Source organism: Eptatretus burgeri, chromosome 9, assembly GCF_056783735.1.
Source record: "Eptatretus burgeri isolate ZD-2024b chromosome 9, Ebu_testis_v1, whole genome shotgun sequence".
Taxonomy (NCBI): domain Eukaryota; kingdom Metazoa; phylum Chordata; class Myxini; order Myxiniformes; family Myxinidae; genus Eptatretus; species Eptatretus burgeri.
Window position 1 is genome coordinate 18,823,420 of NC_140969.1, and position 13,760 is coordinate 18,837,179.

The following is a 13,760-nucleotide window of genomic DNA, read 5'->3' on the forward strand; positions in this document are numbered from 1 at the left end:
CGCGTCTCCTTTGCGACGCCCGGACTTCCACCGACCGACCGCTCCAAGCTCCTGACTCGGACACGAGCCCAGATCCTCACGCAGCTCCGGCAGAAGCAGCACAGCTCCTTCCGCGGCGTCCAGCGGCAGCAACAACACCAGCAACGGCAGAGAGAGATTCAGCAACTCCAGCGAGAGAGCGGCAGCAACCCCAGAGAGAGAGAGAACGAACGTTCCGTGCACGCTTTTTATTACCCACGCTCCGCCCCTCCGCTCTCGCCCCGCCCTCCTTCCAGAACCTGTGGGAAACTTCCAGAACATGCGGAACCTTCTCGAAGGAAGCGTTTTCCCGCCAAATCGGGGACGCTCCCTCACCACTGTATTTGTCTTCTTCCACACGCCGGGTGGAATTCACCGTGGAGACACCATTCGTCTGGGGGAGGGGGGAACGGGGGCCGCCTGCTTTCCCTCGACGAAGGCCAGGTCTCTGGCATCCGTGTGCCGAGGTGGAAACGCGGTGGTATGGCTATGAGGGTTGTGGTTAAATTGGTTGTGTGAAGCGGTTGGTCCAAAATAACGAGAGTAAAGAAAAACGGATACCTGAAGATCACAGCCCTGTGACACGAATAAATCCCATTAAACAATGGTGGGGAAATCTATCTGAACAAACTTTGCGATATAACTGGACTAAGGACCTCTATGGTGTTCTGCGAATTTCCACAGCCGTAACTGTATATATATATGTGTGTGTATATATGTATATATATATATATATATATATATATATATATATATATATATATATATATATATATATATATATATATATATATATATATAGATATATGTATGTATATATATATATATATGTATATATATATATGTATATATATATATATGTATATATATATATATGTATATATATATATATGTATATATATATATATGTATATATATATATGTATATATATATATGTATGTATATATATGTATATATATGTATATATATATATATATATACATATACATATATATACATATATATATATATATATACATACATATATGTATATATATGTATATGTATATATGTATGTATATATATATATGTATATATATGTATATGTATATATGTATGTATATATATATGTATGTATATATATATGTATGTATATATATATGTATATATATATATATGTATGTATATATATATATATATATATATATATATATATATATATATATATATATATATAAGCTGTTGATTGCATCAGGTTTAGTTCGAGTACAAAGCGGATGCGGACACACTTTATATTTTGGGATGCTTTCTTGTTATTCTCTTCATGCCAACCATCTTTGATATTCTTCTTTACTTGAAAAATGTATTCTGTGAGTGCAGAATATGGAACTCCATTGCTTTTCCTCTTGGCAATAATCAGATACGTAACTGCATTGTATTTTTTTTTCTGTATTTTATAAAGTACCAGTTTATGAAATGACTTTGCTTAAAAAAAAATAAACCCATTATATGTGAGCTCAAATACATTTTTGAGAGAAACGAGCAGAATTCGGAGATTGTGCCTTACCAATCGTTACCTCCGTCAACGGTTTTGTTTTCACCCCTTTGTCTTTGTCTGTGTACAGGATATCTCAAAAAGTTGTGGATGGATTTGGATGAAATTTTGTGGACAGGTTGGGTGTGTGACGAGGACAAACTGATTAGATTTTGGTGAAGATTCAGATCCGGATCCGACTCCTGGAATATTCGAAGTCAATCTTCACCATTAAGAGATTGGGCTAAAAACGATATATAGCACGATATCTCAAAAGTTGTTGACGGATTTGGATGAAACTTGGTGCACACGCTGGGTGTGTGACAAGGAAGAGTAGATTAAATTTTGTTGAAGATCTGGATCTGGATCTGGATCAGACTACTGAAATTTTTTTAGTGATTCTTCACCATTGAGAAATAGGGTGTAACCTATATATAGCACAATGTTTCAAAAAGTTGTGGACGGATTTGGATGAAACATGGTGGACAAGTTGGGTGTGTGACAAAGAAGAATTAATTCGATTTTGGTGAAGATTCGGATCCGGATCTGACCACTAGAATTTTAAAAGTGATTCTTCACCATTGAGAGAAAGGGCCAAAAACGATATAGTACTGTATAGCATGATATTTCAAAAATGTATTGGGCCCGATATGTTCTCGTGGATCAGGTATTGCGTGGCAGAGGTATGCACTCTCCCAAGTGCCCTTCTAGTTTGGGGATGTTTTATTGCTTCAAAATTGGAAATCGGAGTTCTGGTTTTTAACCTTCCTTCTGGTAGATTATTATTGATATAGTCACATCTGTCGTAGTATGTTGGCTGAGACACCCTGCCTGGTATTGGCTTTGTGGTTATGGTGGCTGGCTTGGGATCTTAGGGTTCTGAGTTTAAGCCCCTTGGCCACTGAATTAACAACAGGTGTGGTTTACTCAGCCTGTCATCCTTCCGAGGTCAGCAAAATCAGTACTAGTGCACTGGTAAAGGGGCACAGCATCAGCGGCAGCGTCGTGCCCCAACAAAATGATAGCTGCCAATAACAATAATAATAATAAGCTGGACACCTTCCTGTGATTTACCAAAATTACACAGTTAATTGTTTTGCCTTTGTTTAATATATAGAGAGTTTTATCTGTGATGTTTGCGTCAATCATATGCTCTAACTTGGGCTTGTGCAGGCAATTGTGCTCTGCTTCCGTCTGCATTTCACAAAAGACAGCATCACTAACAACACTGCTGCAGCCACAGTGCGGCAAGTAGTTACCGTGGTGTTTGAGAGGATGGTGGCTGAGGAAGAACAGCACACTGGTATGTACGTGCGTGTGCATGCTTGTGTTTTTTTTATGTTTGGCCTTTTTTTTTGTCTTGAAATATATAGATGGCCCGAACATCGATTTACTTTCAATTGCCATTTCTCATGGTGAGAAAACTAACTTTTCACATTTTCTTGTTTTTTTATTGACACGATGTTAAGATGTTTAAAGGTGTTCGCAGTTTCTCTTGCATTATTCCATGGTATATTTGATGTATTATTTTTCATCGCAGATGCAAACACAGCTGGTTCCAAAGTACCAGTTCAGACAGTGAGTGGAAAGAGGGGGCCGGCATCTTTAAAGCCCTGTGCCAAGGATGCTTACATGTTGTTCCAGGTAAAACAAATGCAGTACTTGAACGCTTGCTCTGCTCACATGTAAAATACAGTACAGAAGACCTAGGAAGAAGCTATTTACCTCATTACATCTGTGAAAATCCTCATCTTAACCCTCTTACGTCCTGTAAATAGTGCAACTTAGTGAAATTAGGTCTTCCAGAGCCTCAATTTTTGTATGTAAAGAAGAAAAACCAAATGTATAGGAAATTTTAGCTGAGGTACTCGAGGGCCCGTGTTTTTGAAAAAAATGTCAAGTTGTTGGCATTGTTTACATCCACAAACTAAATGGAGATTTGTTGCTTGCCTGTGCGCCCTTCTTATATCTGGTGTGCTCTGAGATGTAGCACCCCCTCATGGCATAACATTAGAATGGCAATTTTGAAAGTGAAATCCTGAACCGTAAGGGATTGAATCCTTGATAGACACCTCAATGATACTGTAATGAATTCTGGCCCGCCTGGCGTGCGATCGGCCGCGTAACTCCAATGGCAGCCGCGTCGCCCACCGGACGGACAATTCAGTTGTGACCCTCCTGGAACTACCGCCAGGAGCCAGTCACGGGTGGGGGTTTAACCTCACCACAACCCAGTCCGCATTCTTCCCGCACGAAATAGCGTGAATCGCCTAATGTCGAGATACATAAATACCCACGCGGGTAACCTACCGAGGGGTTGCACCACGCCGCAGGTCGGCTTAGGACACGAACCGCTTAAGCGGTTCGTTCCGTGCTACAGGGATAACCGACCAGTGTTATCGCCGACCTCGACGGTTCAGTGATTCTTCTCTCGGGTGTTCAAAACCCACTACTCATTCCATGATGCAAGATGGCACTTTCAAAGGGGAAATAGGACACGACGAACGGGATTCATTCAAACAAAGCACATTTATTTATACAGCATGTATGTACAGCCAAGGCAGTCATGCAATATACAGAAAAAGCATGGAAACAAAAGCAATACCACCGAATATGCTTATAGTGAACAGTCACTTAAACAGGTTCTACTTACGGACACGGCGCCACATCATTCACACAGAACAAAAGAAATGACCCCCTCATTGGCAAGGGGTTAGATGGGGTTCGTAAACCTTTATGGCCGTGGATGACCGAATGGGCCCACGAGACCGACGCTGGTTACCTGCACCCTCGTGGTGCGACGGTCAGCGAGCTCTCTCCGGTACTCTCCTCTCGTGTGCGCAGGCTTGCGCGCCTAAGCTGGCAAAGCGGCGCCTCCCGTCCGTGTCCCAAGAAAAGAAGAAGCCCAAGCTCACGAACTAACTGCTCAAATGAGAAGAACCACCACGAACTGAACTGAACACGAGCTGCGAGCTCGACGAGCAACCTCCACGAACTGAACTGAACACGAGCTGCGAGCTCGACGAGCAACCACCACGAACTGAACTGAACATGAGCTGCGAGCTCGACAAGCAGCCACCACGAACTGAACTGAACACGAGCTGCGCGAACCGCCAAGAGAAGAGAGCTCGACCCGGACCAGAGAGAGAGAGAGAGAGAGAGAGAGAGAGAGAGAGAGAGAGAGAGAGAGAGAGAGAGAGAGAGAGAGAGAGAGAGAGAGAGAGAGAGAGAGAGAGAGAGAGAGAGAGAGAGAGAGGCCTTGACGACGACGACGACGAAGAAGAAGAAGAGCGAACCTCCGACGATCACCAAGAGACAGGGGCGAGCATGAACCAAGAAGAGAGAACGCTCCGCGTGCGGTCCGCCTTATATAGCGTGGGGCTCCGCCCTTCGCTCCTCCCTGTTTTCGGCTCCACCTCCCTTTGAGAAGCTTCTCGAAAAGGGGCGTGCCCTCACTCTGACCGCCTCACGCCCTGTGTCCACCAATCGCGAGCGAGCTCCTCGCCGCTTCTCGTGCCAGCCTTGGCGGTGCAAAAACGGCGGGAAAACTCGTGCGTCATCCCAGTTCTTTTCACTGGGCCTTCGCTCGACGTTTTCGGATGGTTTTTGCGGTGGAAAGGGTCGTAGCGTGCTCTGTCGGTCCAAAATAACGATAGCGAAAGAAAAACGGCTATCTCAAAGGGTCGCAGCCCGGTGAACACGAAGAAATTCCCTTTAAACAACGGTGGGGACCTATCTGTACATAAACTTAGCGTCATAACTGAGCTGGGGACCTTTATGGTGTATTGCGAATTTCCACAGCCGTAACAATACGTATGTTACGAAAGGAGCTATCCTGCTTGCAACATGTGTACCATGAAGTGACTATCCATGATATGATATTTGACTTCTCACCCCAATTGCAGTCCCTTCTAAGTAATATTTTTGACAATAAAGATATTTTGGTCCCATTTATACTCTGTTTAAACAAGGAATCATTGTTAATGTGGTTACAAAAAAAAAAAAAAACAATCACCAGGATTCACAGTAAAAAATAAATATTTACAAATGGCCTCCTGACCTCTCTGTGATCTGAAACTATCAGTTTTTTTGCTTCGGCCTCATCGCAGGAGAAGCCAACAATGTTGAAAGCTTGAGATTCAACAGAAATGAGAAACTAATGGAATGCTGGGGCACCAGCTGTAGGGGAGAGCAGTACTTCATTGACCTATTGACAAATGCATTGTAGGCTGAGTCGTTCCTATTTTCCAAGGAAAGACTTGGAGCGAAGGAGGATGCTCAGTCTGTAGCTGGCTTTGGAAGCCATATGTGCTATTTTGTGAGCCAAGGTTGGTCGTGGCTGATGCTGACAGAGAAGTTCAAAAGACTGAAACTCTTCCAATGGGTGACTGTGGAAATAGATAGGGTATTCATTTGTCAGTCCTTCCCCAGTGACAGTGTGAGATTTTTTGTATAATACCCAATTGTGGATATATTACTTTGATTTTCATTTGGACCTGAATTTTTTTTTTTAATGGAGATTGATTGCTGCAGATTGTCACACGTGTTCAAAGTCCTCCCGTATTTTATGGTAATCACTCTTGTAGCATCCTCCCACCCCATTCTTCACCTAACCAATCCCATTCTGTACATCCCCAGTCCACCTCCTATCACAACTCTGCACCTCTGCCCACTCCTATCGCACACTGCACCTCTTTCACATTTGGGCTATCCTGACGGATTCCTGAATGTGTTAGCTCTTTCGGCACACTTGCACGTTGGAAAGTTGTTTGGTTTTCAAAAGCAGTTTTTGCATGTAATTGTAACTTTTGACACTACTATTCAAACACAATAATCTCAGTGCAGTTTGTCCTGTTCTCCTTTCTACCATATTGATGTTTCAGCATATAAAGGAAAAAAAAAATACTCTGTCAACCAATTGGCTCATTTTTGGAATATATATCCATCCATTAGGACCATACTCTGTGCAGAGCGTTGGTGCCGCCGAAGCAGTCTCCTTGGCTATATTGGGAACAATCCTGGACGGGTCGCCACTCCGACACAGTATACCAGCATGCTGGCACTCATTTTGCCGACCTCGGAAGGATGACAGGCAAAGTCAACCCCACCTGGTGTTAATTCAACAGCTGAGCGGGATTTGAACTCAGGACCCTAGGATCCCAAGCCCACTACCTTAACCATTAAGCCAACACCAGGCATAATATATATATATATATATATATATATATATATATATATATATATATATATATATATATATATATATATATATATATATATATATATATATATATATATATATATATATATATATATATATATATATATATATATATATATATATATATATATATGTATATGTATGTATGTATGTATATATATATGTATGTATATATGTATCTTTATTTATATATATATATATATATATATATATATATATGTATATGTATATATATCTTTATATATATATGTATATATATCTTTATATCTTCTTCTTCTTCTTTCGGCTGCTCCCGTTAGGGGTCGCCACAGCGGATCATCCGTATGATCCGCATAGTGATTTGGCACATGTTTTACACCGGATGCCCTTCCTGACGCAACCCTGGTCGCCTCTTACGACACAGGGACATGGTACACCTATTTTAACCGGGGTATACACCGGCCCAGTATACTGGTACTCATTTCGCCGACCTCGGAAGGATGACAGGCTGAGTCAACCCCCTGGTGTATTAATTCAGTGGCCCAACGGGGCTTGAACTCAGGACCTCTTGGATCCCAAGCCGCTGCCCTAACCACTGCGCCAACACCAGGCGCTGTATATATATCTTTATATATATATGTATATATATCTTTATATATATATATGTATATATATATATATGTATATATATGTATATATATATATATATATATGTATATATATATGTGTGTGTATATATATATATATGTATATGTATATTTATATATGTATATTTATATATATATATATATATATATATATATATATATATATATAGTCATGCGCCACTTAACTACGGGGATACGTTCTGAGAAATGTCGTTAAGCGATGTCATCATTATGCAAACATCATAGAGTGTACTTGCACAAACCTAGATGGCATAGCCTACGACACACCGAGGCTATATGGTATAGCCTATTGCTCCAAGGCTATAAACCTGCACAGCATGTTACTGTACTGAATACTGTAGGCAATTGTAACACACATCCAAGATCGACAGACGCGTTCATTTTACCTTTGTGCTGTTCATGACGACCATGTGTCTTGTTAGCGGCTGCTTACAATCCCCTCTTGCATCGATTATAGAAAGGTGAATAAATAGTGTTTGGATTTTACAAATAATCATTGCATCGATGTTATAATTTACAAATGAAGAAACGAGCACCTGTCAGTTGTGCGATATATTTTTGGAACAGTGCGAATGTTTTAACAACATAAAAAGCTTTACTAAAAATCAATTTGTGTTTAATTTTGACTGTAACAACAACGATTTATTTGCGCAATTATTTAATCTTCTTCTTCTTCTTCTTTAGGCTGCTCCCGTTAGGGGTCGCCACAGCGGATCATCCGTATGATCCGCATAGTGATTTGGCACAAGTTTTACGCCGGATGCCCTTCCTGACGCAACCCTGGTCGCCTCTTATGACACAGGGATATGGTACACCTATTTTAACCAGGGTATACACCGGCTCAGTCGACTGGTACTCATTTCGCTGACCTCGGAAGGATGACAGGCTGAGTCAACCCCATGGTGTATTAATTGAGTGGCCCAACGGGGCTTGAACTCAGGACCTTTTGGATCCCAAGCCGCTGCCCTAACCACTGCGCCAACACCAGGCTCTTGCGGCATTCTTTAATGCAAAGGGAATTTACTTGCTCGAAGGTGTTGTTGCTCTTCTTTCGGCTGCTCCCGTTAGGGGTCGCCACAGCGGATCATCCATTATGATCCGCATACCGATTTGGCATAGGTTTTACGCCAGATGCCCTTCCTGACGCAACCCTGGTCACCTCTTACGACACAGGGATAAGGATTGGGTTTTGCCATGATTCCGGGCTGCCCTACACCCTCTCATAGCGCGGCCCAGCGCAGAGCACCCATCCTCAAGCGATCCTCCAACCCAAGCCTCAGAGTAGCCGGATTACAGGCGCATGCCACTACGCCCGGTTAATGTACTTGCTAGAAGGTAAACGTGCAAAAAAACGGGTCAAATAGGGTGGAAATAAGGGTGTTTTCGGATGTGAGGTCAACATTGGGTCAGTTTGAACGCTGATTTTCTTGAATCCCGATTTAGCGCGACCCCGCTTTTTTCGCAATGACATTTTATGGACCTCAACGATCGCGTTATATTGGGGCCACACTGTAGTTGTTTATTATCATGTATTATGTACTGTACATAATTGTATGTGCTATACTGAACTTTTATACGACTGGCAGCGCTACGAAGGCTACGACATCACTCGGCAATAGGAATTTTTCAGCTTCCTTATAATCTTATGGGACCACCGTCGTATATGCGGTTCGTCGTCGACCGAAACGTTGTAAGGCGGCGCATGATTATATGTTTGTATGTATGTTTGTATATATGTATGTATATATATATGTATGTGTGTATATATATATATATATATATATATATATATATATATATATATATATATATATATATATATATATATATATATATATATATATATATATATATATATATATATATATATATAGGCATGCTGTATATTATCAGGTTTTGTGGTCTTTAACCAGCTCCAATAATTTTCCTCTTCTTAACCACAGTGCATTGAATCACTTTCTTCATTCAAACAATGATGTATTTTATTCTTTTATTTAAAACCAAACCGTGTGTGTGTGTGTACACGTATACATATTCTAGCGAGGTGCTCATGATATTCATGGGAGGGGCTGGACAGCTTGTTCGTGGAGGACTTGGGCAAAAATGGTGAAATTTCAAATGCCAAATCTGCAAATGTCACAGGTGGAATCCCTCATAATTTCCTCATTCTTCTTTAAACTCGTTCTCTCTATGGTTTCATTCAAACAGCATCATTCCAATGATAAATTGATACTATGCCATTAATTTATCAAAATACAAAATTGCAAACACTTGTTTAGTAAACTAAGTATTTCAATGATGTCATCATGGCGTATCTGTGAATGCCGAATCCACGAATGTCACCGGTAGAAACGTCACATAAACTCGATTGTCTATATTTTCATTCCAAACACAAATTAACACTACACCATTAATACAACAAAATAGTCATGCTCCGCATAACGACGTTTCGGGCAATGACGGATGCATATACCACGGTGGTCCCTTAATCGCTTATACGACGGATCTGCCAGCTCCATTATAATGGAGCTGAAAAATTCCTATCGTCGAGTGATGTAGCCGACGTAGCGCTGCCAGTCGTATAAAAATAGCACGTACAATTATGTACAGTACATAATACTTCATAATGATTATAAACAACAACAGTGTGGCCCCGTTATAATGCGATCGTTGAGGTCCATAAAATGTCATCGTGAAAAAAGTAGGGTCGTGCTAAATCGGGATTCAAGGAAATCGGCTTTCAAACTGAACCAATGTTTGCACGTTTACCTTCGAGCAAGTAAATTACCTTTGAATTGAAGAATTCCGTGAATAAATCGTTGTTGCAGTTTAAATTTAAACGCAAATTTATTTTTAGTGAAGCTTTTTATGTTGTTAAAACAATCGCACTGTTCCGAAAATAAATATCACAATTGACAGGTGCTCATTTCTTCATTTATAAATTATAACATCGATGCAATGATTACGTATTGATAAAATCCAAACGCTATTTATTCACCTTTCTAAAATCGATGCGAGAGGAGATTGTAAGCTGCCGCTAGCAACGCACATGGCCGTCATGAACAGCACAAAGGTAAAACTAACGCGTCTTCCATCTCTCTTGGATGTGTGTTGCAATTGCCGACAGTATTCAGTACAGTAACATGCTGTACAGGTTTGTAGCCGAGGAGCAATAGGCTATACCATATCGGCGAGGTGTCTAGGTTTGTGTTAGTACAGTGTTCGAAAACGAACAAAAATATATTGTTGCAAATTCATGCCCGCCAGCGTGCGATCGACCGCGTGTCGCCAAAAGCGGCCGCCTCGCCCACCGGAACGGACAATTCAGTCGTGACCCTCCGGGAACTATCGCCCGGAGCCAGTCACAGGTGGGGGTTTAACCTCACCACAACTCAGTCCGCATTCCACCCGCGCGAAATAGGGTCCGATCACCGAATAGTCGATTTACCCAAGTACTCGCGCAAGTAGCGTACCGAGGAGTTGTACCACGCCACAGGCCGACTCCGGACACGAACCGCCCAAGCGGTTCATTCCATATTACAGGGATAACCGAGCGGAGTAATCGTCGGCCTTGACGGTTCCGATTAATTACCGGGATGTTGAAACCCACTACGAATCCCTTACGTGATGCAAGATGGAGATTCAATATAAGGAAGGAGACAAAGCAAAGCGGGAAACAGTTCAACAAGCAATGTAAATTTATTACGGAAACACGGAAGGCACGGATATTACAGTCAAGACAAGATGCAACAAAAGCAAATGCAATACGACCGAATAAAAGGGCAATTATTTACAACACTCATACAGTTCTACTTGTCGGGACTCGGCGCCACATCACTCGTACAAAAAGCAAAGGAAAGAAAGCCACCCTCACAGGCAAGGAGGCAGACAGGTCCGTGGACTAAATGTGCGTGGATCCTGGAGGAGCGGCCAGGTCTACGAGACCGAGAAGGTCTTACCCGCGTCCTCGTGACGCGATGGTGGGCAAGCCGCAATGTTCGCGCAGCTGCGCCCCGACTCCGTGCCACTGGCGTGGTCGGCGAGCCCTCTCCGGCGTGCTCCGCGCAAGCAGTTTTGTTGGCACCACGTTTAGGGTGGGGGAGGAACGGGGCTCCCCGACACTATCTCAGCGCGGATGGGGGGGGGGGAATTGCTGATGCTCAGGGAGAGGGAAATGGCTGGCTGGCTTGGACCCCGCGACGAGACGAGCGACTCCCACACCGCAACCTCGTTGCCGACCGCCGTCTTCACTTGACTCGAACTTGAACTCTTCACTTGCCCCGACCAGCCGCCTGCAACTCAACTGCGCGAACTTTTCGATTCGCCTTATGTTCGCCTCTTTATAGGCCGCAGGAGGAGCCTATATGCAAATGTCAGGATCAAAACGCGATTGGAGGCGGGGCCACGCCACCCTCTGTTCAGCCATGGGTGCGGCAAAAAGGGGGCGTGAACCTCTTCTGATCCAAATTCCTCTCGTAATGAATCCACGTTCATCGCGCTTGGAGGCGGGGCCATACCGCCCGACGCTCGCCCATTGGGCGGAGAAAAAGGGGGCGTGTGAAGCCTTTCTGATCTGAATTTCTCCCTCGGAAAGGCCGCCATTCGCACTCGTGGCTCGATGCGTTCAGCACCAATCGCCGAACGGGCCCTGGACAGCACGACGTTTGGTGTTGACTGGTGGTGTGGATGATGGTTGGAGAAGGAGATAGGCGAAGGTGGTGTAGGGTTTTCTGTGGTAGTTTGGTGGTTGGTGGGCATCGTTTGGGAATGGCGGTGAAGCGATGTTTGTGGGACGGAGTTGTGACGGTAAAGGTAGTGGCTGTTTGCGTTGTTGGCGGCTTAATGGTCGAAAATAACAATAGAGAAAGAAAAATGGCTAACTCAAAGCGTCGCAGCGCGGATGAATCGCACATATTCCCTCTATACAACGGGTTTGGGCTAACTACACATTAACTTTTACCGATATATCTCACCTGAGGACTCTTTATGGTGTAATGCGAATTTCCACAACCGTAACACTATATATATGATGTTCGCACAATGACGGCGTCGGTTAACGACGCATTTCTCAGAACGTAACCCCGTCGTTAAGTGGCGCATGACTGTACAATGTTGCAAACACTCATGAGGGAAATGAAGAGAAACACCATTCTGACATTGCATCTGGGTTGGGAGCAGCTTTGTATGAATTGAAACTCAAAATCAAAATCGTAATTGTATTGAGGTACTTGTGAAACCTCTGAGCCACCTTCAGACACTGGCTGGGACCCCAAAATGTTCCACAGAAGGTTTGGCAGGGTTTTCCCCAAAACTGAGGGAGTAGTTTGGGGGACGGACAGAAATACACTCCTGCTTTATAATATAGATATTGTTTCGGCCTGGGGTTCAAGGTTCGACATGAGGTGAAGCACTCGAGTCCCTCCCGAACTCCTGATCCTGAGGCCACCGGTCGGTTGCTCATCAACCATGTACACCGATTGGTACTGCTAATCCTGGCCAGGTGTTGCTACTTTGCGTGGGTACCTTGCATTTGGATGTCCGCACCAAGCTAATTATGTGCCTTCAACACACACCCGGATTTCTGCTAAGCGATATTATGCGTGTGTGCTGGCTAGCAAGAGCAAATCAAGTCAGGTAGAACTTTCCAGCTCACACTATGTGTTGACAACACTGGATCAATGGAGGAAAAGACACTATGAACTGGGTACATTAACAATAATGAACAGATTTATTTACAGCGAGGGTGAGGAAAGGTATGTGATGGATAAGCAAGGGATTTATTACAGCAGGGGAAAGCAAGGATTGTGAGATGCGGCAAAAGAAATGTAAACACTTGAGAGACAGTGCAGAGTTACCCCGATCCTAAAACTTCTACAACAGGTGCCATCAGAATCATTCCCCGAAGAAATAAGAAAGCTCACAGAGAGAGAGAGAGAAAGTACGAGGTGTTCATGACCTCTTTATCAGGCATGGTCGACGGACCAACGTAAACCCAGTCGCTGAGGAGAGGGAAGACGGGGAGGAAAACTGAGGGTATCTATGGTGCTTAGTCAGAGGGAGACGTGGTGAAAGGTTGCGGTGATATTCAGGTGAAGTGCGGGGAGGAAGGTACAAAGATGCAGATCAAGGGTGGTTAAAAATATAGCAAAGAACGTGTGAAAGGATCGTCTTAACAAAGAATTGTCAGGAGGTCTGTAAGTGTATTGTCGAAAACTGTGCCCGGTCTGGTGTCTGGCTCTTCCGCTTGTTCCGCACTCTGCTCCGTGGGCTCCCTTCAGCTCCTTTCTGTTCGCTCCACTTGCTCCGTCAAGCTCCGTTGTTCACCGCACCGTGACTCCCAGAAAGCGCCGCCACAGAACC

At 43.4% G+C, this 13,760-nt stretch overlaps 1 protein-coding gene across 3 annotated transcripts in view; it reads left to right on the forward strand.

Moving 5' to 3' along the window:
* The window catches only part of MON2 (MON2 regulator of endosome-to-Golgi trafficking), a 184,974-nt gene that overhangs the window by 61,151 nt on the left and 110,063 nt on the right, over window positions 1-13,760 (forward strand). For all 3 annotated transcript variants that reach the window (XM_085894252.1, XM_085894254.1, XM_085894253.1), the window contains exons 5-6: window positions 2,706-2,835; window positions 3,073-3,176. In XM_085894252.1, coding sequence (XP_085750378.1) covers window positions 2,706-2,835; window positions 3,073-3,176 — 234 coding nt within the window. The remainder of the gene's footprint in view (window positions 1-2,705; window positions 2,836-3,072; window positions 3,177-13,760) is intronic.